The sequence below is a fragment of the Gekko japonicus genome, unplaced genomic scaffold (genome assembly GCF_001447785.1).
Source record: "Gekko japonicus isolate JY-2015 unplaced genomic scaffold, Gekko_japonicus_V1.1 scaffold1810, whole genome shotgun sequence".
Lineage (NCBI taxonomy): Eukaryota > Metazoa > Chordata > Lepidosauria > Squamata > Gekkonidae > Gekko > Gekko japonicus.
In genome coordinates this window covers 192,010-219,734 of record NW_015171556.1, presented here as the reverse complement: position 1 = coordinate 219,734, position 27,725 = coordinate 192,010, and the positions used below count along the sequence as shown (strand labels likewise).

Sequence of the window (27,725 nt, the reverse complement as noted above, 5' to 3'; positions counted from 1 at the left end):
GGTCCAGTTGTACCATATTGAAAATGGTAACTATTCACGTTTATACATGGTGCAGTTCCCAGTTTTGTAACTCTTCAAAAAAAAGTTGCATCTCTTTATATATTTGCAGAAAAGCATGATATGTCTTTTACAGTTTGTCCAGAAATTGGATAGTAAATTAGATGAATGCCGTGTAAATAAAGTACATTATCTCAGGGACATAGCATAATATAAGATTGCTTTCATTTATATGACTTTAGGTTTCCAAAGCAAGGCTGATTTGGAGTATAACTTGTCTTTATTTTTGTATATCCTCACCTAATGAAATAACAGGTCTCATTTGTAAGCAGCATAGTAAAAGTTCTGTTCTAAAATTACTTTATCAAAAATTGTTCAGGTCAATTTTCTTGTCACCATGTTTTTGTCTTCCCTATTTTATTCATGTTCTAAACCCTTAAATCTCTGTATTCAAAATGTATTACTTGCAATCATTTTTCAGTATTTTTTGGAGCTGTTGATGACTCACGTGCACTGAAAATAGCAATTTGTAGAATTTGTACAAAATGTTTAACTGTCAGCCATTTTTCTGTTTCCAGATTATGAGAAGAGTTTTGATTACTATGACATACTGCTTGAAAAGCGTAATGCATGCTCAATTACATTTCAGATGTTCCATTTAAGCAGTCGTCATCTGTAGCTGTAGCTGGGGCTGTTATAGGAGCAGTACTTGCTCTGTTTATCATTACAATTTTTGTGACAGTACTACTGACACCCAGGAAGAAAAGGCCCTCTTACCTGGACAAAGTGTAAGTTACATTTCTTTAAACCAGATTAAGTCATAGAGTCTCTCCTGAGTTTATATTGTGCCCATATGCATTTACACAATCCCTGATTTAGTAATATAAAATATCAAGATGCATTGGGTTATTTCTTGCCACTGCATATTTAGACAGTGCAAGGTGTATTCTGCCAGTGCAAGAGCCTCTTGCATTCATGGAATGTTCCATCCTTTACTATATGTGGTCATAGGATACACCCATAAGGTCAAAAAGATTTTTCCTTTGTGCAAATTAAGGAGTAGTTCTCCCTTTCTCCTTAAGCAGTGCCTATTTGCAACACTAGAAATAAAAACACCTTCCTTGTTCTAGCAGCTTTCATACTTCTGTTTAAAAATGTTGACAGTAGTTAAATTGTTTGCATCTGTTCACCACACTTGTAGAGGCATAATCAATGCTGTTAGACTTGCGCTGTCAGAATAGTTCTTTCTGATCCTCTGATAAATTCTTGTTAGATTTGCGGGGGTGGGGTACAATAGATTTTCTTTTTTTCTTTTTTAATAATTTTTATTTTCCATTTTACAAAGTATAATCATACATATCTTAGTATTTACATAAATAATATTCTTGAGTCTATTATTTATTCTTTTCCTTTATCCATTTATATACCTTAGCCCATCTTTCTTGAAATACTTTATCATCTTTCCCTTGTAATATTACACTTAATTTGTCCATTTCTGCTACCTCTAACAGTTTTATAGCCAATTCTTTTCTCATTGGTATTTTTTCTTGTTTCCAATACTTTGCTATTAGGATTCTTGCTGCCGTGAGAATATAGGTTAGTACAAATACCTCATTTTCTTTATATTCCTTGGGGATTATATTTAACAGATAAATCTCTGGACACAGATTCAGCTTAATATTTAACATTTCTCTTATTATGTTCCTTATATTTTGCCAAAACTTACAAATTTTTCTACATTTCCACCACATACGGATAAATGTAGCTAAATGAAACATTTAGCTGCTACAATCACCTGGAGGTTTTTTGCCATTTCCCTTTACATCTCCAACAGTTTTTATTTGGTGTTTTGTATACTTTTGCTATCTTTTCTGGAGTCCAGTACCATCTATGGGCTATTTTAAATATATTTTCCTTGAAGGTTACAGCTCTCGTCAATTTCATTGCTTTCCATACTTTTTGCCACTCCTCAAGTTGGATGATTTTCCCTAAATCTTTCGTCCACTTACTCATTGTACTATTTATTAATTCCTTCTGTAAATATTGCTCTAATAGAAAGCTATACACTTTTTGAATTAGCTTATCATTTGAGGATAGCCAAAAAAATTTCTTAATCTGATTTTGATTTCAAGAATCCTGTTACTTTGTCTTTATTATATCTATCCTGTAATTGTGCTTGTTCCCACCAAGTCAAGTTAATATTTTTAACTTTTAAAAGTTCTATTGGTCTTAAATTATTGTTTTCATCCAGAAGGTCATCGTAAACTATAGCTTTTTCTTTAGTCAATAACTTGGGGTTGATGAAAGATTCTAAAGATGACACCCATCTTGGAGTTTTTGCGTAGTGTTTTTCTTTTATCTCTGTCCATGTTTTTATTAGTGCTGATCTAAATATATGGTTATGAAAATTTTTATGTATCTTATCTTTCCCGTACCATAGGTACGCATGCCAACTTGGAAGGTTATGGCCTTCCAAGTCCAGAATTCTCCAATCTTTTAATTGTATCCAATCTTTGATCCAGCACATAGATGTCGCTTGATAGTAGAGATGCCAATTAGGTAGACCTAGTCCTCCTTTTTCTTTTTTATCTTGCAGTATTTTTAATTTAATTTGTGCTCTTTTTGGGTACCAAATAAATTTCCTCGTAATTTTTTCTAGGTCTTTAAAATATTGAGATTTTCCCTTTAATTCATCTTGCACTTCAGATGTAAGAAAAGTAATTCTCATGAATAACATGAGTTATAATCAGCATAAGAATAAATAATGTCATGTGTCCAAAAATTTGTGACTGACTGCAGTCCAAAGAACATTATCATATGTCCAGTTAACACAAGAGCTGTTGAAAGAGGCTTTGCCTTGTGAGAAGACATCAGGTGTACTAGCAAGTCTGACAGCTAATGCAACCATCTATAGCGAGCCCCTTTTAAATGCCCCCTCATTGCCATTCACTTCCTTTTAACAGCAACTAGCCTCTGAAACAAGTAGAGTGCAAAAGCAGCTGACCTGTTGAAACATTTAGCTGCTACAATCACCTGGAGGTTTTTTGCCATGTGAATTTCAGTTCATGGACTCTTGTATGAATCAAGACAGAGGAATTCAACAAATGTGATCCAGGAAATAATCTTGGTGGTATTCTTTCATGATATGAAGAAATGAAATAAAAAATGGCACAACCAAATTTTCTTCAGTTTATAGATAACACTTAGCCATTGGATTACTTGGATTTATGTTTATTTTAAAACGTGAGGCTAATTTCTCTGTGTGGTATATTTATTTTATTTTTAATCTCATAATTTAATATTTATTTATTAAGGTGTTTATTTTCACTTTAAGCAAAAGCAACCAAGGTAGTTTACAATCAATATTTATGTAAAACCATTACTATGAAATGGCAATGACTTTTGTATAAAGTATCAAATAATTAGTTTTGCAATTTAAATAATGTGGGCTTAATTTCATCTCACCAGTGGCAATAGTTAAAATTTAACTTTTTTGATGCAGGATTGATCTTCCTCCAACACACAAGCCTTCATCTTTGTATGAAGAAAGAGCTCACTCCTTGTCTCAGAAAGAAATAATACTTCCAGTAAGTTATTGACCAAAGTTTGTTCTTAAAAAAGATACATGCCTACAGAATATCACATAGTTTCTTTATAGAACATTATGTAAAGGTACCTGGTAGCCACAATGCAATACTTTCTTTATATAAATCTTTTTTTCTCACTTGCCAAGAATTTTGAGTGGATAAGAAAAAAATAAAATTAATATGTCAAATACTACAGTATTATTGAGGTATTGGACTGGATTCCATTATAAAGCTTCCAGAATACTTCTAGGCTCAATCTAAGGTAGATTTTAAGAGCAGAACAGATTGCAAACAATAGGAGCCACCTCTAAATTGACTGTGCACTATTGTTAAGTAGTTCAGGCTAACAGAAAGGTCCCTAAGTAGGGCTCCCCTTTTTCTGTGTTAGCAAAAGACCCATGGTAGGTGTGGTATGAACTACTCCATTGATATCTGAAAGCATCTTTAAATACTGAGGTTTTGTATTTTAGCATTTTACAAGTGCTAATATTGCCCAGGGCCTAAAACAGCATTAGGCAACCTTAGTGTAATTATCTGAATCACTCTTTTCTATACCGCCCACAACTATTCTGTCTATTTCGAGAGTCAAAGCTTCCTTTGTCAGGTACAAGTTAGAATGGAAGTCTGGACTTCCGGTTGATGGCAGCACGCTCACGGACTCACCTCCCGGACCTCCCGGGGGTGTCTCCATGCTCCGGCAGAGGGAGGGGGTGAGCAGGCTCGTTAACCCCCCCCAAGGGCCCGGCGAAGGGTCCCTGGCCAAGGAGCTTTGAGGGGGTAGCCTCTTCGATGGCTGAATGCCAGAGAATCGAGGCTCCCCCTTGTTCCAGTGGTTCGTCCAGCCGAGAGACCGAATGGTACAAGTGAAGCTAACCGGGTCAAGCGTAGGAGATCGGGCGTCAGAAATGATGAATGTAGCTGGGTCAGAAGACCAACTATGAACGTGAGTCAACTGAGATAAGATTTTTAAAAGAAAAGATGCTCCCTACCCGACATGGCGGAACGGCAGAAGTGAGCGGGGGAGGGACGCCTCCCATGCGTAAATCACTGAGCGAAAGGGAGGGGGGAGCGGAAGAATAAATGTGTGATTGCCCAGAAGTACTCACCCAATCAAGCTATACAGTTAAGCGCATATTCAGAGACTTAAAAAAGTTTTCGTGAAAGTAAACAAACAGGGAAAAGATGGCGGGAAAGAGGGACAGAGACAAAGAGAAACTTTTAAAAACGAAACCAGAGTCCCCGAGACCAGAAACGACCAGTGAGACGACCAAGGCGATGGCTGAGGTCATGCGCCCTCTACTGGAACAGCTCAATGTCTTTAAAGAGCAGATGTCGGTGGTAACAGCAAATATAACAGCGCAGCAAAAGCAGCTGGCAGTTGTAACAATGAGCATCACTGCTCAACAAACGCAAATAACGGACTTGATCCAAGTAATGAACCAGGATGCGGAGAAAGTAAAGGAAATGGCTGAACCAGGATGCGGAGAAAGTAAAGGAAATGGCTGAGACAACGCAGAAAGTGAGGAAGAAAGTGCAAAAATTGGAAAAGAAAACTGTTTCTTTGGAAGATCAGATGCTGCAAGTGCAAATGGATAAGGCCAACATGGTCCTGCGCTTCCAAGGGGTGCCAGAGAATAGAGGAGAGAATCTTAAAGAACTTATGAGTGAGCTACTCTCCCCAGCAACAGATATAAAGGCGGAATTGTTACTCAACGACATGGATGTGGCCTACAGGTCATATTCAGGATATATAAAGAAAAATAATCTGCCTGGGGAAATTGTAGTAAGATTCTCGAAGAGGCACATCAGGGATGCTATCCTGAAAGCAGTGGCTGTGACACCCCTGAAGGTGTGGGAGAATGTGGTCAGAACGCTAAAGGATATTCCATTTGAAGTAGGGCAACGGAGAAAGAAATACAAAGAACTTGTGCTCTTCCTCCAAACAAATTCAATTGGATACAAATGGCTATTTCCAGAAGGAGTAGCATTTAAGATCAAAGAGAAGAAGGTTAAGATTGACTCTGTTCTTAAAGCTCAAGAATTTCTAAAGGAGCAGCTGGGAAGGTCAGAGGAAGAGAAAAAAGAAGAAGACAGCAGGTCCAGCGGCGAGCTGGAAACTGGTTAATCTGCCGAGGACTCTTTGTCTGAGCAGGGGGCAGCAGCCCCGAAAAGTCCCTACAAACTGCGGAAAAGAGAGAAGATGTAAAGGCTAAAGGACTCTGAATTGTGCCTTTGAGAACTTTGGTTCCAGGGGATGATGGGGGGCACTGTTATTGGGCAATTAAATGTAAATGGGGAGGGTTAAAAGTTCTAAAAGATTGACACAGTTCATAAGAAGTACAAAGATGATAAGTTTGGATGCTAAAAAAAAATAGCTAGTTAGAGGATCTCCTCTCTTGGGTTTTTAGTCAGTAGTGGGTTCTTTACTTTCTCCCTTATCCCCTCCCCCTTTTCTGTTGTAGTTTTTTGTAGTGTTAAAAAAAAAATTAAAAAAAAAGAATGGAAGTCTGGATCCTTATATCCCAGTCAGAAGGTGGATGGGCGGTTGCAAAGAAGGAACTCAGAATGCAAAGGTACATTACACATCATAATCAGCTTGATTAGAGCAGAGGAGAAATGTGTAGGGTCATCTGTAAAAAAGTTCAGGGTCCTCTTAGGCAAAGTGCAGTGGTTCAGAGATGGATATCCTCACCTGATAATCCAAAATCCTGGGGTTGCCTCCTAGTAAAAACTTCTGCTAGAGCTAAATTTTCTGCATCTTTTGGAAGGGCTGCAAGATGCCTGGGATTGAATGTGTGAGCTAATAATCTGTCTGATTTGTAGAATTTTCTTGTGTACTCATATTTTTTTTGTTTTTGATAACATGCATTTACTCTTCAGGAGTTGTAGGTTAAAATTAAAAATAAATATTACATAATATCAAGAAATAGAGAATAAGCACAAACTGAAACTCACTGGGGTGGAATAAACAGCACAGATCCAGAGAATTTGGAGTTGAACCAGCACTATTTAATGTGTTCATTAATTATTTGCAGTCAAGAATCAGGTAGCCAAATCCCAATAATTTAAAGAAAAGATTATCAAATGGGGAAGAATTTTAGTTGTATTGTCATCTTGTATTGCACAGTGGCTTGAATAAAGGAAAGGCAATTGCAACATAAAATAAGCCATAACTGCTTGAGAAGAAGTTTGGAGAGTGTAATGAGAGAAGGAGGCAAATGGGAGAGGCAGTTCTATGTATGCTGCCTTTAAAGTTACACTGTTCTCACAGAGATCTGGCTGAGAACTCCCTGGCCAATCGGCATTATTAAACCTAACCTGAATAACACACACTGGAATGGTGGAAAGGTTTGGGGGCATACTGACAAAATTAAATGCTTTCCAGGTACTTCTAGAAGCATGTTAAGAGAAATAGTTCTCCCTGTAGTTTCCACTCACAAGTCCAGTCCATTATGTTGCATTATATGCTGCTATACCTGCCCTTCTTTTCTTCTCCCCTTCTCCATGACTGCAAATCCTGTCTGTGAGAGGGACCATTCCAATAGAGCTGGTTAATTGTTACAAATAATAATCTTGCTGAAACTTTGATCTGATTGGTCTCTCATGTCTGCCACCTTCTGATAATTTAAGTTTATGTTTATCCTGGCATGTGGTAAATGCCATTTTGTTCCTCTGCAGTCAGGGAACATAAGATTTAACTACCCTTAGTTAATGCTTAACTAGTAGGAAAAATACTAGGGCTATACCTGCCCTTCTTTTCTTCTCCCCTTCTCCATGACTGCAAATCCTGTCTGTGAGAGGGACCATTCCAATAGAGCTGGTTAATTGTTACAAATAATAATCTTGCTGAAACTTTGATCGGATTGGTCTCTCATGTCTGCCACCTTCTGATAATTTAAGTTTATGTTTATCCTGGCATGTGGTAAATGCCATTTTGTTCCTCTGCAGTCAGGGAACATAAGATTTAACTACCCTTAGTTAATGCTTAACTAGTAGGAAAAATAGCATTTTTCATGTGTCGTAGGCTATGATGCCAAGAATCCTTGCTAAGGGGTTTGGAGGGGTTGTCTTTGGCATTAGTTCCTCACTTGTTCTAGTATCAGCTCAGCACTTTGTTTATGAAATTCCCCTAGCTTTCAAAAGCAGCTTATAAAACAACACAGGAAAATGCTAAAATGAAACAAATACAAATTATACACTTTGAGCTCTCTGCATTGCTTTTGGAAATTGTGGCTTGAAGTACATTCATACTACTGATTTCAACTTAATTATTAAAAATAAACATTATCCCCAGAAGTATTTGAACAGTTTGTGTTAGGGCTCAGACCAAGAGCCTAAGTGAGTGTCTTGTACCCTGGTTCAACAGGGAAGGAAGGTGTCATATTATTCATTAGAATTTTTATGGGAGAAGTTTTAAATCTTTTCTGTATTGTTTTTAAAGAATGCAAAATTTTGCATAGTTCTTAGAAAATTGTTATCTAGGTATTAAAAAATATACTGTGCTAGTTGCTGAAACTGGAACATGAATGCAGTCAAACTTGTATCAGTAGAACTATGTGGATATCAGGTGATTTTTAGATCATGCTGCCTTTGAATTTTGTGTAACATAGGCCCCGTTCACACGGAGCAGAAGCCACGCTAAATAGACGGAAGAGAGGCGGAGTTACCTGGCGCGATCACACGGCAACATCTGGGGAGCGTAGAGCTCCCGTGGTTGAACTGTGGCGAACCACCGATAAAACGGAGCAAAAAACTAGTACCTCGGAGGTACTAGTTTCCGGAAACTGCGGGGCAAGGGCGGGCGTCTGATCGCGTTTCCGGTGGCATCCGGCGCCCGTCCATGTCCCCTTGCGAAGAAGGGGGTTTTTTTCCCCAAGTCTCCGTGGTTGCGCACACGCACCCAACGGAGCATGCGCATTCGTAGTGTACACAGGAAAAGGAAACCAGGTTGCCGCGCCGCGCGCTTCTTCGTTGCGCGCAGGCGTGTGTTGTGATCAACGCCTCTCCGTAACCACGGAAGCTCCACGGTTCCTCCACAGAACCTCCACAGGAGGTATGATCGCTTTACTGCGTGTTAGTTTGCCCTGGGGCAAACAGCCACGCTTCCCCCCCGCAGTTTCCTGTCCGTGTGACCGGGGCCATAGTCGCATTAGTGAAAAGGTGTATATTTTTATAGGCAACATTCAGTGTAAGAGAGCCCTGGCAGAGCTATCATCAGATACGAAAGTCAAAGGTAAATATGGATTTTGAATGTTAACCATGCTGTTAGCATTAAAAAAGAATTTTTAGCTCTGAGGGCTGGATTTATTGTAGCAGGCTTCCACAAGTATTTTCCGCTGAAAACATGAATGCAAAGGGAATGTAAAATGTGAGGTGAGAGGTGGAGAACTGACAGGCAGCAGTTCCCTGAATTATACTCATTCTTAAATATGGATATCAGTGCATTTTGCTTATTTATTGCAGGAAACACCAGGTGAATCTGACTTGCATAATCTAAGAGCCACTCTGACAAAACTATATCACTCATCTGCAGTGGTTCATAAAATAGTTCCGAAATAACATTCTTTTTACTCTCCAGAAAGAGCACTTCTCAGTGCAAAATCAATACAGAGACAAGGATCCTGGAAACATGCAGCATAAAGTAAGTCATATGCTTCATTATGTGCTATGCAAAGCATCATTCAGAATCTTCTAGAGCTGGGAAGGACAGATGTTATACTTTTGGGAGCTACATTTTCCCACGAGAAATTTTAGGAGATAACCATTCATGAAACAGTGGCTCAGTGGATGGGGCCAGTCACAAAGTGGCAGGTTGTACAGAATTGATAGTGTTTCAGAGCTACTTTGCATTGCTGGGGTGGGGAATTCTTTTCCTCTGCTGTTTCCTAAAGCAAGCCACCTCCCTACCCAAATAGTAACATGCCCTGGGGGTGGGGTACACAGTTACCTCTGTTTTTCCAGGAAGAGGCAAAAGCAGCTTTGAAGCAAGGGGAAAGAGTGGATAGCATGCTCATTTCCTGTCCAAAGCAAAAGGGAATGTGGGTAAGCATGAAACAGAAGAGGAGGGAGGACAGATGGTAGTGTTGGTGCTGTTTTCCCATCCAGAGCATGGGTGCATATGCGCATCGTCTCCTTTGCACAAAAGAGGAGATGTGCTGTTGCAGCAGCTATAAAGGGAACAATAGTGAAGTCATTTCAGCAGCATTAGGAGACAGGTGGAGAGCTATTTCTATTTGTATGGACAGTGACTGATCATTCTCAAGTGACATTCTGCCCACCCAAGTTCTAAAGCTGAGCTCAAGACTTTGTTGCACTGCTCTGCGCACCTGGGGGAATGGTGCTACAACACATACCTAAAGGAGTGGATCTAAGCCTTCCAACTTAGGTCTCTTTTGTCAGCATTTAGGAATTTATGGCAGCGTTGCTGAAGGAAGTCTAGTTTAATTTCTATTATTTTCTCCCATTTTCTGTTTTCTCCATTTCCCCCCTTCTTTTTCAGCATGTGTATTTGTGCTTCCCTGTTGTTCCACATACTGTTGGGCCATTGGACCACCTTTTTATGGCCACCATCATATTTTTTCTTTCCAGAGGAGGGACAGAAGGTTGAAACTTGTGCATGTTATCAGTCAGACACAACAACCCTGCTCAGCCTCACCTCTGATGATATAATATCAAACCACACATAGTCTTTCGTTTTGTTACCTCCAGTATCATTAATAATCTAACCCTTCTGGTTCTGGAACCTCTGATCCCAGATCAACTAAACTAAGGCCACGGGCACACGGGCAGGAAAATGCGGGGGGGGAGCGTGGCTGTTTGCCCCAAGGCAACATAACGCGCGTTTGCGCCAGCAGACGAACCATGGAGGTCCCGTGGTAGGGGAGAGGTGCCGAGCACACCACAATCCTGCGCTGCGGCAAAGAAGTGGCACGCTGCGGCAAATGGGTGTTTGTTGTCTCCGGACACTCGAGTGTGCGCATGCCCCGTTGGGTGCTCGTGCGCATCCCATGGACAGTTGGGGGGGGAAACCCTTTATACGAGGGGGCATGGGCAGGCGCCGGAACTACCACCGGAAATATGATCAGACGCTCACCCTTGCCCCGCAGTTTCCGGAAACTAGTACCTCCGAGGTACTAGTTTTTTACAGCGCGTCTTCGGCGGGAAGCCTTGGGTGAGCCACGGGAGCTCTACGCTTCCCAGATGTGGCGGTGAGATCGCGCCCGGAAAATCCGCCTATCTTCCATCCCTCTAGCGTGGCTAATGCTCCGTGTGACCGGGGCCTAAGATGAGAACTCCTTAAAATCAATCTCTATACTGATGAAAATCCCTCTGATCTTACACAACCATTAATAAAACAGTTCTTAAAAGGCTTCATCTGCCCAACCAACTCTCCAGTTTCTCCATCCACAACCACATGGAGTTTTGTAACATCCTTTGCAACTAGTGAAAGGTCCCTTCAGATGTTTGGCTCCATGAATTCTCCTTATTCTTGGAAGCCATAAATGTGGCAAGATCAGGCAGTGAACTCTGCTCTGTGTTTTGTCCTGCCTTATCACCTTTCCTGCAGAAATTGTTTGGCTAGACATCTCTTTCTTGCCTAAGGCAGAGTCCAGATTTAATCTCAAACTAGATCTGGTTCTGCCACTACATTTCATTTATATGTCAACTAACAGGGAAAGAACTCTATGCTCATTAAACGTCTGAAGGACCCGGGATTTCTTTATCAGCACAATATTCCTGTTTAGAATGGACCCTAGCCTATTTCTGTGCCATGTGGACGTATGTCAAGGTCAGTGTGTTACTGCCACTGAATCACAGAAGTCATTAAACTGTGTTAAAACTGCCCTATGAACCATTTCCCATGACAATTACAGCACACACCATTAAGGCCATTGCTATCTTGACAGCCCCATAGATTTCTACTCCTTCTGGTGCTTTGTAGATTGGTGACCTACTTGCAACACTCCAGTTTTGTGAAGCAGTATGCCCTATGTGAGAGCCAGCATGAACGGGACTTTTGGCATTGCAGTGGTCAGTGCCTTCTTCTTGTGACATCTCCCACTTTTAGGTAGAGCAGCTTGCTAATATTTTCCCATGATGTGCCTGCACAAAGAAGAAGAAACAGATTGCTTACCAGTAACTAATGGTTTTAAAGTGGTCACTTGTGCTGTCATGCAGCCAGTTCTCATTTCCACAACAGGTGCTCACAACCTGTTGTGGGGTCTAGACAGCAGCTGCATAGGAAGGAACATCGAGGCATTCACTATAACACTCCAGTCTTTGAGCAAAAAATGGTTGAGCTTAGCTGTAGAAGATTCCATGCTTTGCACAGGTATAGAATACACAGTGTGACTACAGTTGAATAACATCAGTTACAGAAAAGCAATATGTTTTTATGTGCAATATAACACTGATGACCCTCCCCTGTGAAAGCAGTATTATAGGAATGAGAAGCCATGTGAAGTAGCAAATGGATTTGATGTTTTTCAGTACTTTCTCTGCCAATAGCTTCCCTGCACCAAATTTTCCACTGCTCAAAGATTGCTTGTCTGTACAATTTCACTTAATTCAGAAACTTATTATTTATGTAGTCCAATAAATGCGTATATTGAAGTGGAGTTATCTAGTTCTCAAGTAATACTTTTATTTTAAACAATACTCCAATGTAAAAACCAGTAGGCCAACACATAATTATAGCATCTTCATCCTTTTTAAATTGATATGCTTTAACTCCATATTTGGTTTTGTTAACCAAAGTGTCCATAGGATTGAATTTATATTCTGTCACATATAGCTTTTCCATTATCAGAGCACACCATAGAACCCGTTTGTAGTAATATGAAGTGGTGGTGATGGTGGTAAAGAAGGGATTTCTCTCTGCCACTATTGCATCAGCTGAATCATATCCAGCTCAGTGGTTTAAGGTGCTTTGCGACTTGATAACACCCAAGTCTGACTTGGGAGCTGTTGAGTTGGCAGCAATTAGAAGTGTGCATTCAGATACATCTGAGCCAAAAATATACCCAAAAATACCTTATTAGTATTTTGGGGGTATAGTCACCATTGCGAATATATCTGCGAATTTTCCGGAAAACTGAAAAAAAAATGGTCTCAAAAAATCCCAGAAATACTTGGATATTTCAGGGAAAACTGGAAGCCAGTATTTGCAAGCTCCTGGGGGCTGTTTTTTCCTTTTCTCCCCCTCCCCTTTTGTTTCTGTCTTTGGAGTTTCTATGAGCTTCCCAAGTTGCTTTTGTCAGTTTCAGATGTGTCTTGACAGTTTCAAGAGGTTGCCTTTTTTAAAAATTGCCCTCTTTCTTTGTGTACCCTTCAGTTTTTTGCCCAGCACTTGTAAAATCCGCTCCCGCGTTGCTTGGATTTGTTATGATTCTGTGCTTTGACATCAGTCTTGTTGAGCTTGCACTGTCACAGTGGTTCTGGGTTCTTCTGGGCATTCTGTATATTACAACTGATTCTGCTGGAGGCCAACTTAAGAGTAAATCTGATAAGGCCAGACTGATCTTGCCAGTGGATGCTGATAGCTCTTTGGTGTTCTGAGAGCTACCACTTGTGCTACTGATCCATGTCCAAAAATCATTCTGGGAAAAGGTAATGGAGCCTTTGGTTAAAATAGTTAATGCCTTGCTGAGTGAGGGGGTTTTACCCAGACCTCTGAAATGGTTGTAACTTTGCATTTAAAAATTAGCTAAGGAGGAGGCATCCAATTAAAAGGTAGCTTCTAATCTGTCATTTCTGAGAGAAGGTAGAGCATGTGGTGGCATTGTAAGACTGATTTTATTTGGTAACACTTTTTAATATGGTCTGAACTGTAGGCATTTGTGTGTGGAGAAAGGTAATGATTTTAATGTATTTGGATGGTTTTAATATAGAATTATAAGCTACCATGAGCTACAAGTGAAAGACAAGGTATACATATTTTAATAAATGAAGGTCGATATTTCTGAAATAGCAAGTAAAGTTATTTAGAATATGATTGAGAGCCAGTTTGGTGTAGTGGTTAAGTGCGCGGACTCTAAACTGGGAGAACCGGGTTTGATTCCCCACTCCTCCACTTGCACCTGGCTGGATGACCTTGGGCAAGCCATAGTTCTGATAAGAGCTGTTCTTGTAAAAGAGCAGTTTCTGTCAAGAGCTCTCTCAGCCCCACCTACCTCACAGGGTGTCTGTTGTGGGGAGGGGACACAAAGACACCTTTGGGTAGTGAAGGGCAGGGTATAAATCCAATCTCTTCTTCTTCTGAATGTATTTATTGAAATTTGGGTATTATGACAAAAGATTATTCAAGTGTAACAGACATTTTTTCTCCCTCTAGAAGACAGTAAACTGCAGGCAATTTACTAACAATGATGAAAATCTCTTGGCTCAAGACAGCCATCAGCAAATGCATTCAACTTACAAGCAAATGAATTGCAAAGACTGGAGCAATAAGAAGCATCAAAATCCAGACAATGGAAGAGTTTACATCAATCCTCGGGAACATTATGTGTAATTGACTTGTAACAACTTACAGTCTAATTACTGTTATATACCATGTTGATTTCCATTTGTTTTATGTTCAGTAAATATTTTGTTTTTACTCCACCATTTTTCTTTGAAACACGTTGAAGATGATGGGGGTAGTGGAAAGATCAGGAATGCTTAGACCAGAGGGGGTATTTTTAATACTTTACAACTATAAGTGTGTTGGCCATAAACATCTCTTCTAAACTCACAGGTTTCTTAATACATGTTTGTGAATTTGTTTGTACTTCAGATATTCATAAGAGTTTAGAATCCCTTCCCTTGGCCCTTTTGAATTCTGTTTTCCTTAAACTGATGGGTTTAATGAGCACATGTGACTGCTTCTGAAAATTAAGGTCCTGTGTCATTCTTCTACTCATAGGAGAGCATCTTTGAATCTGCCTTCATGTCTACTTCTATAAAATATCATTGATTTGGCATACTACAGAGGAGGAAAGGCAATTTCTGCTAATTCCCCCCTTCACTGCAGATCTGCATTTCACTATGCTGTTCATGAGGGTCCCCTGACCTCAGGAACATACTTTTGGCTGCAGTGAAAAGTAGAAGTGGGTTAGTCTATCACAGATCCCATCAGTTTTAAGCATATTTCTGATCTCTGTCCCCACAACTTGCATTGCATCATGCATTTTGTAGCAATTGGTGTTGCTGATGAAGAGAGTGAAAGAAAATATATGCTGCTGGTTTTACCTTAAATACTTTGCTCAGTAACTGTTTTGTTTCTATTTACAAATGCTGACATACTGCCTAAGGAATTGGCAATGTGTGTCCTCTTGTTGATTAGCATTTGCTCAAGTTAACTGGTAGAATAACCACTGGTATACAAGTACAACAGAATAACTTGATGAAACACTGCTTTGAGTTTTAACTTTGATATGGATGCTCTTTCACTTAAACCTAGTTTTCTTCATCAGTTGTTTAGCCATGCCAGAAATACCAGCTGAATTACTGAAAAGAGCGTATGACCTTATGCTACAAGAAGAATAAAATCAGCAATCAGTACCAAAAAAATGGACAACAGTAGTATGTATTTTTGTTTTACTCTGTTCTGTAGAGGAGGGTAGGAAACACTTTAATGTGCAGCCCCAGTGGGGTTGAGAGTTGCTTCAGTTTTTACCATACATTTTATTTTTCATTAATCCCTTTGGCCCAATTATGTGTAAATCTCTAGTCCTAAAGATCTCCCACATTCAGCCTTTTCATATGCCTTGCAAGATGCATGCAATTATTTGTTTTTTTCCCCTTCTGGAGTGCAGCTTACCTTTACCTATTGTGCCTTTTAACTTTTAGAACTGCAAACAAAAATGGGGAGTTATGTCATGCTGCCAATAACAGGGAAGGGTGCTGGTGGGAGAAATGTGGATTGTTCTGCAAGCTTACATACCATTTGATTATCTACGTTACTGAGTGGCACTGTGTTAAAATGTTTTGTGGGGGTTACAGAAATGTAAATAGATCTTTGGAAAGAGTATCAAGTATATTTCTCAAGGTAAGTAAAAGAATACATTGCAAGTAACATAGAAATGCAAATTGTGTACTAATATGTAGCTTTTATAGAAAGTGGGTAGAAGCATTAATAACTCCACCTGTATAAAGCAGAATGGGATTTTGGTGATTCATGTAGGGAGGTGTAGCTTGCCTTGATTTAAATTTGCCTACACAATTTGCTTGCCATATGAGTGCACAGCTTGGACAAATAGGTGGGTTTTAGGGTATGGAAGAGACTTTGGAACAGAAAATAAAGTATCAAAATAATTTGATATATAAGTTTTAAAATGCAATAGTTAAATGTCTGGTATTATGTTGGAATTTTAAATGTTCATACTTTTGTAGCTTTGGGTGTATAATATTGGTTCTAAAAATTCAATAATTAAGAATGTAGTTTTCTGTATTTTAATTTTGCCAGTTTTGTCTGCCTCTATTCTGTGTGTAGAGGCAGAAGGGTTAATTTTACATTATTGTGATGTAAACAAAACTAATGATAGTTCAGAACCCAGAAAGTGTAAATGTGGTGATTACTGTGGTAGGACCATTAAACAGGAGCTGTTTTGTGTATATATAACAGTGTTCAGGACAGGAATGATGGGAAGTGTTGTTCCCATAGCTTGTGTCTTGGATATTGATAAGCATGCTTTCAGCAGCACCTGAGGCCTGACATAGGCAATACAACAAGCTTTTTGTGCTACCTTCCAGGTAGATTTAGGAAAAGGAAGTAGAGGCTGATGAGCTGTACCCATCACTAAACGAAACTTGTGGGCATTGTTCAGTTGCTTCTTGACTCTGATCAAGATTCTTACTAGACACCAGAGAGACATCAGCTGCTTCAGTTATTCTCCAAGTATTACCCTGTGCCTCTTGGCAAGATGCACACAATCCTTAACACTCATTTCATGAATGCACAGATGTAAATCCCAGAAGCAACTTCTTTCAGCAGAGTGAGTGCAAAACAGCTTGTGACATTCCAGTTATGAAGTCAAATGCAAAATAGAGCATATGTAGAAAAAACTATTTGAAGAGTAAGAAGTAAACTACAATATTTAGAATGTCAATCTATAGTTACTGCTGGAATGCTTAAATCTGGTTTTAAAAGATGAAATATTCAAAATGAGCAGGTTTTGTAGCCTGGTTTAATGTGTAGACTGAAATTTTTCTCGTTTGGAAATTATTCTCTCCTAAGATGTAAAGATTAGTTAATACTTGAGGTAGGTCATTGGTTGTCCTGTCTCATCATTTTGTAATCATGTTGTAAAGATAATATAAATAAAGGTGATTGCCTAACTTTGGGAGAAAAACATGTATAGTTTTCTTCCTTTAATATTTCTTTCTTCGACACTTGTGTGAACTTGAATTTTTGAAAAACAGGTAAAATTAAAACACTATTTAACAGATACCCTTCTTTGATTTAGATATAAGAAATATAGACTGCATCATCAAAATTAGACAACCACAAAAAATGACCGTATCCTCCTATAAAGAGTGGACAATGGGTGTTTATAAACATTTATCCTCTTGCAGGTTTTTGCTCAAACTGTTTCACAGAACTAGCTTTTTGTTTTATAATTTGCATAGTCCGTATATGGGAATGCATGGCTTGGCTTCATAAAATATTTGCAGTCTAGTGGGGAATATTTTGCTGTTTGACCATTGGGTGCACAGCAATCGGGAAAAGCTTAGTACTACATGATAAAAGGCAAGATTAGATTCTGATAAAGACCAGATAGTTATTCATTGTGTCTTAATTTCAGCCATGCCTTAGGAAAAACTAAAGGACCACACATGTGGCTCCTAATGCCACAACAAACATCTATTGGTATGCTAAAATATTTTTGTAGTAGAGCTTTCTATGGCTTTCCAGAAGTTAGAGCTGTATCTAGAGTTATTTTTCATTCCGTTTTTTTTCCTGTCAGGCACACAACTAAGACTAATACTTAAGGTGCTCTAAAACTAAGGTTGGGGGTTTTTTTTAAGGGTTAATGATGCACTCTTGAAAACTGAAATAGGTGTTGAGGTTTTTTGCCCAGTCTCACTATGATAAAGTCAAAACAATATTTGTGTGTTCTGTCTGGGATCATATAGCAACTGTTTCTACAACACTTGAAACTGAAACATTGTCCACTGCTTGTGTGGGACAGGCTCCTATTTACTCAGTTGCTGACAATTCAGTTCTACAAGAGGTAACTACACTTTTTGTTATCTTTGAATTTCAAAATGCCTCAAGTGCCATTTAAGTTGTTTAAGTTAAAGGGGGCTCCCAATCCTTCCCTCAGATTCCTGGGCTGAGCCAACAGCCAAAATATCATACTATGACAGGGTGGGACACAGGTCCATAGCCACAGGGGGAAGCATTTGGAGCAATGTCCCCCCCCCCATGGATAAGTGCTGCACTCTGCTGGAAAAATTCAAAAAATGTTTTAAAAATGTAAGATGTGTGTGGTGTTTCCTAAATGACCGTAGGCATAGTCAGGGACGCTTCAGTCTCATTTTTTCCAGGCTGAAAAATAAATAGGTTTTTAAAAATGCAAAATAATATAAAATAAAATTGCAAAATGCAAAAGATTGTCAGAGATTTTCCCCCTCCCCGACTCATGTAAACAAGGAAGGCAGTAGATGAGGAAGAGGACTCGGCTCCCCCTTTTAAATGCCACTCAAGCAGCAAGCCTACCCACAGCAGAGGAAGAGGACTCAGCTTGGCAGTGGTGGCCTCACTGCACCTTTGCCAGCCGAGCCAGCCCGGGTCACATGACAGCAGGTCACATGGCTGGGCTGGTGTGGTGTGGCCACCTCTGCCAAGCTGAGTCCTCTTCCTCTGCTGCAGGCGAGCTCACCACTTGCCGTTTTCTCTCTCTTTGCCCCATCTCCTCTGCCCCACAGGATTTCCTAATGCCCCACCACCCCAAATTTTCTGGCTACACCCATGGTGGGACAGCCAGAGTTCTTCAGCAAAGAAGAAAACACATTATTAGGGTGGCTCAGTAAGTAAAGGGAAAGAAGAACAGAGAGAAAATCTTGCCTCTGAAGGAGGGAAGTGGACATAACAAGTTATTGGCAATGGGGACAAGATAGAGAATACCCTAGTCCTCAGTCAAGCTGCAGATGGGCTTGTTTAAATTTGCCTTTTCATCAGAGCAGTGTAATCATACAGGTTGCACATAGTGATGGGTGATTTCCCCACTGTTTGACACAACTGGATCATAACTCCTTGTGTGTTTGTGTGTGTGTATTAAGATCAGCAGGTAAGAATCTTCTGGTGGTCCCCAGTCCCAAAGATACCAGGCTGGCCTGGGCCAGAGCCTTTTCCACCCTGGGTGCAGCCTGGTGGAATTCTCTGCTGAGTGACATCCGTGCCCTGTCTGACCTATTAAAGTTTCGCAGGGCATGTAAGGCAGAGATGTTCCACCAGGCCTTTGGTTGAGACCAGCAATGGTTCCTTTAATCTGCATGGCACACTTCCCCCTCCCATGATTGAATGCTAACACTGCCATCTTGTTTTTAAAATATATTTAAATGTTTTAATGCTTTGGATGTTTTAAATATTGAGTTTTTATTGTTTTAACATTGTATAATGTATGGAATTAAATTGTTGTAATATAAGAAGGAGGAGGAGCAGGAGGAGGAGGAGAAGAAGAATACATGCATACACACACACTGAAAAGGTGAATTAATTTAGAATGTTTGATAAACAGATTTATAAATATATATTCTCACATTGGTATAAATGGGGGGGCAGTGAGTTGTCTGAGCAACTGTGCAGTGTTCCCTTATGTGAATGTTAAGCAAAGTATCCAGCAAGTGTTCCCTCATGGAGGAGTAGTGGCAGTGATAAAAACCTAGCAGCATTAACATTTGTGAAAAAGCAAGTCAGCTCAGTTCAGTCACCCTTAATGGCATAATGAGAACAGTAAAATACATATAGTAACAATTCAAACAAACTAAAATATGATGATGAGCAATTGAAATACATACAATTAACTACATACAATTCAGTTTAAAAGCCTTGTATCTGATTATAGTCACTTCAGCTAGAAACTTAGCAGCCAAAGCTGTAATTCCACGGTTGGAAAAAAGCAACTCAATTTCAGTGTCAGCTAATGCTGCCATGGTCTGGAATGTGGGGGGTGCCCAGCTCCCTCTCCTCCTCTTCACCCTCCCTCCCCCCCATGTCTCATCTGCTGCGCTCTGTTATCTGTTTGGTGTCCTTAAAGGCTTGGCTCTGCCGGGTACGCTTTTCCCGCTGGGAATGTAACTGCTATATTTTGCCCGCGTTTACAGGTGCTTGCCTATTGGCTTCACTGCATCAGGGGGGCTGGTTTGAAAGGGGTATAACTGTACAGGCTACCCCTTCTCCCACCATTCCTGACACAAGAGTTCATGGTGTCTCAAGTATTAACCCTCAATAAACTGAAACTTCTGAAGGAATGTTGTTGAGTGTTTTGACTGGGAAGCCTGACATTCAGCAAGTGAACATGGTTTCATTGAAATCAAATAAGCGGTTAAGGTAATCAACTTCTGAATATGCTCCAACAGTGCCTTATCTGAATGTTGATTATTGAACAGCATATGAACTGGAAATGTGTTTTGCTTTGCACATGTAGGCAAGGAGGATCAACTTTTAATGAATATAGAAATTATGAACACAACTTCACTATGTGGGTCTATTATTTTCAAAATTTGCATCGTCATGTGTACGCAAAAGATAACATACAATGTGGAATGTTGGACTCATGATACCACCACTGTCCTGAACAAACTGAGGCTATCGTACTTTAGTCACATGAGAAAACAAGACTCACTAGAAAAAAACAATACTGTTAGGAAAGGCAGCAGCCAAAGAGAAAGACCCAGCATGAAATGGATTGACTCAATCAAGGAAGCCATGGCCTTCAGATTGCAAGATATTTAGGAGGTCATAAATTCACAGGGTCACCATAAGTTGGAAGAACTTGAGGATACTCAACACACACACTTGAACACAGCATGTGACAGCTATGTCCATGTTTATTTTGAATGGTGCAGCCAAGGGTGATATTCCTGGTGAGTACACATTCTGGTCAAGCTGAGGAGCTAGTACCATTGAATTGGCCAATTATTGGCCGGTTTCCAACTTACCTTATTTGAGCAAGTTAATTGAGAGGGCGGTGGTGATACATTTGCAGAGCTTTCTGGATGATGCTTCCACACTAGATCCTTTTCAGTCCGGTTTTCGCCCTGGCCATGACGGAGACAGTACTGGTCGCTCTCACGGATGACCTCCGGAGACATCTGGATCGGGGCCGGACGGCAGTGCTGCTGTTGCTAGACCTGTCGGCGGCGTTCAACATGGTCGACCATCAGGGGCTCGCCTTGCAATGGCTTGTCTCCTTTCTCCAAGGTCGGGGACAAAGGGTGGCCATTGGGGAGCAGCAGTCCCAAAGGCACCCACTAGTGTGTGGTGTGCCCCAAGGGGCTGTGCTCTCCCTGATGCTATTAAAACATCTATATGTGCCCCTTGCCCAGATTGCCCGGAGGCATGGGCTGAGTTGTCACCAGTATGCGGATGACACCCAGCTCTATCTGATGTTGGGCGGTCAGTCTGACTCTACCCCAGAAGATCTGGACCAGGCGTTGCAGGACGTGGCTGGATGGCTTAGACTGAGTTGATTGAAATTGAATCCAACGAAGACGGAGGTCCTGTGCCTGAATTGGAGCGGTACGGGGGTAGGGATCCCACTCCCAGCCTTCGGTGGGGCGCCATTGGTGCCAGCTCCGAGGGTCAGGAGTCTGGGAGTGCTCCTGGATGCTTCCTTAACAATGGAGGCCCAGGTAGCAGCCGCTGCCAAGGCAGCCTTTTACCATCTTCGGCTGATTAAGCAATTGGTTCCCTTCCTCGAACGCAGTGATCTGGCTGCAGTGATCCATGCTATGGTCACCTCAAGGTTGGACTACTGCAATACTCTCTACATGGGACTGCCCTTGGTGCAACTCTGGAAGCTGCAGCTGGTGCAGAATGCAGCGGCCAGGCTGTTGATGGGCCTCCCCAGATGGGAGCACATCCAGCCTGTGCTTAAGACTCTGCACTGGCTCCCAATAGCATTCCGGATTTGCTTCAAGGTGCTGGTTTTGACCTTTAAAGCCCTTTATGGTCAGGGACCGGTGTACCTGAGGGACTGCCTTTCCCCGTATGTTCCCCAGAGAGCACTGCGATCAGGATCCCAAAACCGCCTGGACCTCCCTGGCCCTAAGGAAGTCAGGTTGATGGTAACCAGGATTAGGGGTTTTTCGTTTGTAGCTCCGTCCTACTAGAACAAGCTCCCTGCCGAGATCAGGGCCCTGCAGGACTTGTCACAGTTCCGCAGGGCCATGAAAACAACTTTTTAGGCAGGCGTTCCGATAGGAGCGACGTCCTACCAGCAGCGCCCTGTGTGAACTCCGATCCAATACGACCTAACGCGGTGGCACCGCTGAATGTGTCCCTAAATTGCACTTTAGTTTTATCGCCATCTAATGAATGTTTTATATTGACTGGTTGTGTTTTAACTGATGTCTTGTATTTTTATTGTAAATGTATACTGCTTGTCAGTTTTTGGAAGCTGCCCTGAGCCTGCCTGGCGGGGAGGGCGGGGTAAAAGTGAAATAAATAAATAAATTTTGTCTTACCTTCGTGTAAACTGTTAGATTATGTAGATTACTTAAGAGTCAGGACCTGCCAAGATAGTGACCACATGCCAATCACCTTAGTGTTAAAGATTCAAAATCTAATGGTTCGCCTAACAGAAATTTGATGCAGAGCAGACTCATGTTTCAGGTTATAAAAGAATCAAATGGTCCAAAAATGTAGATGAGTAAACCAAGAACTTTCTCGGCTTCAACAAGATCTGCCAGCTTTACAGCAAAATGATCAATGGCACGCAGTTTGAAGCCATAGAATCATGGAATCACAGTGTTGGAAGGGGCCATACAGGTCATCTAGTCCAACCCCCTGCTCGATGCAGGATCATCCTAGAGCATCCCTGACAAGTGTTTGTACAGCCGCTGCTTAAAGACTGACATGTTAGAGTGCTACCTACAAATATTTAATGGATGACAAGAACTGTATAGCTTGTAAGTCCAATACTAGTGTGTTTACTTGGTTTCTCAGTGAACATGTAAAAAGAATCTCTTGATGTTTCCCAATGCAAGGTCTTAAATGTGTCAATAGCTTGAGTGTGTGCTGCCCACTTACTTTTACGATTGTTTTACCACAAATGTTCTCAGTCTTGTATGTTTTGCTTTTACATTACCTTAATAAAAGTAGTCAATTTTGTATTTTACTAGTAGTCAATGCCTTTCCACGTTGGGGTTGCTGTCTAGACCAGGAATGGTATCCAGCACAAGGTCACCAATTTCAGTAGCTTGGGCTGGAGAAACTGTAATCTGAAGTACAGCTCTGCTGACCAGATAAAAATAGGTTAGATTCTTAATACTTATACCAAGACTAATCCAGATGTTTTGAACTGCCACCCAGTCACAGTGGTTGATGTTGCACCCCTGCTTCCTTTCTGTGGACTTTGAGGTCCTAACATCAGACACTGCGCTTCCCATTATCAGATACCTGAATCAACGCCAATGATAGCCCTGTTTAAACAATACTTCAAAACCCTGAGCCCCCTACAAGATTTTAGGTTCTGATTAGGGTGCAATAGATGCTGTACAACTAGTCAGTTTTTACAACACTTCCAAATACATAGCTATATTTAATACAATATGGCTAAAGAATCTAAGAGGCAAACACCAAAATTACTTTTTTGTTTTAAGTTTGCTAATAATTCGGCATCTCACATTCTAAATGAAACAACATAGGCAATTGAAGTGGCTTGGGTCACTTTTCCTCTCAGCTAGGCTGCAAGCACATTTAAATTTCTAGCTATCCATTTTCATTGCACAGAGACTGAAGCAATTATTGGTTTAACAATGAAAACCCCAAAATAGACATAAATATTAGCCTGTGAAGTTCAGTTGTGCAAAGGGAAGCATCTAGAAGCCACATTTTTAAAGGCAACATGAAAGGTTTATAGTCATGCAATTCAAACACATGTTACTGTGAAATGGCACCCAACTCTCACCATCTGTTTACTCAGATTGATGCTATGTGTGAGTCCAATGGGTAAATCAACTGCAGTCTGTTGCATGGAAAGGATTTAAGAGGCCACAAGCAGTAATTCACTTTCCAAGATAAGTAGCCATGAGTCCTATAAAGTAGAACTTCAGCACAATCTTGGGGTGATTCAACCAGAAATAACTTCCCCAATTTCTGGCAGTGGTGCCTCTTCTTCCTTCAAGTTCCATTAACAGTAATTCTTAATTGCAGTATTTTGGCCCAGGAGCTTCAAAATAGTGATGCTTCCCATGGAAAATGAATGCTAAAGTTTGAGTATATTTCCAACTAAGACTCATTAGCTGGTAAGAAAGAAGAAATTAGCTACAAGGGTGAATGTATAAAATAAGCAACAAGAGATATTCCATGAAAGCATAGTATGCATTTTGTTTTTAAAAAATTTATTCAGTAGGGGGGGGGGGACACAAATTCCAATATTTATTCATTTTACTTCATTTATACTTGCCTTTCTCTCAATGGGAATCCACAGTTGCTTAGATCATTTTTTTCTTTTATTCTCATAACTACTTTGTGAGATAAGTTAGACTGAGTGTGTGTGTGACTAATCCATGGCGGAGTGGGGATTCTAACACGAGTCTACCAGGTTCTTGGCATCTACTCTAATCACACTGGCTCTACATTCAAAATGTTATGAATGGATCTCCTACTCTGACCTGCTTAGATCCTGCAGTTTGTTACTATTGCATTACAGCATTAGAATGGAACAGTGATTGTGAATCCATTTGTATAAATACACTATTTGGGTCTGATCTGCTTGAGTATTCTGTACCACAGTAGATTCAAGGGGACAGTGGGGATGGAGTGAATGGAAGTAGTTTTGTAAATAGAAGCTATTTACCCTTGGAAACTATGCCCCCTGAATGGTGCATTAATTCATTGCTTGTGCTCTTGGCCCTAGAATATAGTTTGTCAAATGTGGTTGTGGGGGAAGGTACAACAGAGGCACAAAGGAGCAGGAAACCCACTCCCCCCCATCCAAATATTAGAAATAGTGTGCCCCCACCCACTTATTGGCTTCCATGATTAAGAGAATATCATGCAGCTGAAGGGGGCATGCAGTGACCATAAGGTATGTCTCTGTCCACAGATTAAGACCAGTTGACAAACCATTTATTGAGAAGAACACAAGATTACAAATGGATATTTTTTCTACTTTTCAGTTCAGTGATACACCGGTACCGGTGTTCTCATACTTTCACACCCCATAAACACAAGGTGTATAGGTATACTTGGATTCCTAGCATATGGCTGGGCAAGATCACATGATCTCCCTCGAACCCCCAAGGTAGGAGTTGGCCACCATTTCATTTCAGTTAAGTGATTCCTCTAACATAATCACATGTTCAGATACAAACATGTAATGCCACATGAATAAGGTGACCATATTCCAAAATGAGTGTAAACCTTTAAGCTTTTAAAATCAATGTTCAACAAGATTCAGCAGATTTAGCTTTTCTCAACTGGTGGGAGAGCCTACACCTGTTGAATGCTTGCTTCAGAGTTGTAAATGCAATAGAAAATTCCAAAATATGAAGGGGTGCTGCAGAAGTTTTCCTTCGGCCTTTACAAGATTCTTAAAGGAACATCTCTGTACTGCTGAATTTACAGCTGCCTCGAGAAACTAAGCTGCAGTGGTGGTGGTGTTTTTCTTGCTTATTTCTCTTCTACACCGCACATATTTTTGTCTGTTCCTACGGTGCTGGATTCTAGGTGTGCCAGAATAAATAGAACTACTGCAATTATGCAAACAATGATTGTAATAATAATCTCCTAAATGAATACAAAAATACAAAATTTCAGCAACATTTTTGTTTGTTTAGAACAGATGATGAATAGATGATGGATGAAATTCTCCGGAGTTGGTGTTCCGTTTCGTAAAGAGTTCTTCACACATCAAAACTCATAAAGACGTGTCCTCACAAAGTCACAAACATTCCAAATGGATTCTCCGTTTTTCCAAAACATTTGTAGTGTTCATTCCTGATGTATATCAGACCATAGTGTTTTGGAAAAACGGAGAATCCATTTGGAATGTTTGTGACTTTGTGAGGACGCTTCTTTATGAGTTTTGATGTGTTGCTCCCTCCCTGAGTGGCATGCTTGCCCTCTCTGTCTTGGGAGAGATCTCCAGCGATTTTGTACCAGGCGTCCTCCTTGGGGCGAAGTTGCTGCTTCCAGCAGCGGCAGCAATAGCAGCGGACAGCACCAAGCATCATGCAAAAGGGATGGCAAGTGAGGCGAGCTCGTCCCAAGGATTCCAGCAACCCTCTGCTCCACCTACCCCATGCCCCACACCCACCTCTCCCTCGCACCCCCTCTCACCTTCCACCCGCCCTCTCATGCTGCCAGCTCCACTGTACTCAACTGCCCCCTTGTTGTCCCCCAACAAAAAATTCTGGCTATGGGCCTGGGTGGTTTGCCATTGCCTTCCTTTGCACAGCAACCTCAGTCTTTCTTGGGGGTCTCCCATGCAAGTACTGACCATGGCTGACCCTGCATAACTCAAGCACTGATGTGTGTGGGCCAAACTGGGCAATTTGGGCTGCTAATTTCATCATAATTAGGGAGTAATACCAGACAAATGTTGATGAACCACGCAGGCAAACAAGTTGATCACTTTATAGACAATATAAAGAGCCTTCAGATTACAAGAGCCAAAAATGATCACTAATTGGTCCAAAGGACTGCTGTCGTTATAACCTACTTAATTTTATAATAAAAGAGAATAAGTTAGTGAAAGAAAACTGAAATGTGCAAAGATCTGTGTTTGTGTCTGTGGGGGGGTGTGTATGGAAGAACTGTGGAAACGAGAACTTTTTCCTATTTAGTTGGTACTGTTTTCCTTGTAAAAGCATATACTAAGAATTAACAAAATTCTACTCACCAAAGGAAAGCTTTAATATTTGGAACACTGTAGCATGTGAATACCCGATGTTGGCCCACTTCTGCTTCCTGAACAGACAGCAGCAGCAAATCCAATCAGGGATCACATTGGGTGACCATCTGGCTCTCCTGCTGCGGCACTGGCTCCAAGCTGCTGAAGCATGTGGCTCACATGGGGTGATTATGAAGCTGATCCAGAGCAAAATTGTTAACATCAAGAGTCAAGAAAGCAGAAATGGTGACCACCCCGCCCCCTTCTATATTCAATCATATTCTGTATTTCTGTATTAGGAAGAGAGATGTCTTTTAACTGAACAGAGTAAGAAACATGGTTTCAAAGGCAGGCGTATGAACTTTGTTTATGGAATGCTCTAATATAAAAAGTAGTTCGTTGGTTCTGCAATGTTCTGTGCTGCTGAAACTTGGTTGTATACATACTTAAATGTCACTTGATTTGTGATTCGTATCCTGGAAGAAGAAGAAGAGATTGGATTTATACCCCGCCCTTCACTACCCGAAGGAGTCTCAGAGCAGCTTACAAACTCCTTTCCCTTCCCCTCCCCACAACAGACACCCTGTGAGGTAGGCGGGGCTGAGAGAGCTCTGACAGAAACTGCTCTTTTTCAAGAACAGCTCTTATCAGAGCTACGGCTTGCCCAAGGCCATCTAGCCAGGTGCAAGTGGGGGAATCAAACCCGGTTCTCCCAGATTAGAGTCTGCGCACTTAACCACTACACCAAACTGGAAGCTGAATGTATGAAGTGAGTCCACTGAAATACATTAGAATACTAAAAGTTATTTCCATGGTGTGTGTTCTGCAGATAGCCTGTTCACATGTGCAAGGATTCACTGCCTGTTGCAGTGATCAGCTAATTTTAACATGCATTTTCAAGCCCTTGAAGTATTATTGAGCCAAAGTCGAAATAGCTGAGTGTGGTTGTAAAGAACTTTGGTTTCCTTGAAATTCTGCACTGATTCAAAGTTTGGTTAAGGCTTCAGATGGGGGCTGCTTGTGAGTTAAACAGAGTTCAAAACTGCCTTCCTGAGGAAGAACACAGTGACCTTGTGAAGTGCAGATAACACACCTA

General features: G+C 40.8%; 1 protein-coding gene across 1 annotated transcript in view; it reads left to right on the top strand.

Moving 5' to 3' along the window:
* Positions 1 to 14,725, top strand: part of PVRL3 (poliovirus receptor-related 3) — an 87,818-nt gene extending 73,093 nt beyond the window's left edge. Inside the window, exons 6-9 of the mRNA XM_015419719.1 lie at positions 647 to 785; positions 3,500 to 3,584; positions 9,163 to 9,225; positions 13,918 to 14,725. Coding sequence (XP_015275205.1) covers positions 647 to 785; positions 3,500 to 3,584; positions 9,163 to 9,225; positions 13,918 to 14,094 — 464 coding nt within the window. The 3' untranslated portion in view covers positions 14,095 to 14,725. The remainder of the gene's footprint in view (positions 1 to 646; positions 786 to 3,499; positions 3,585 to 9,162; positions 9,226 to 13,917) is intronic.
* Positions 14,726 to 27,725: the final 13,000 nt, after the last annotated feature.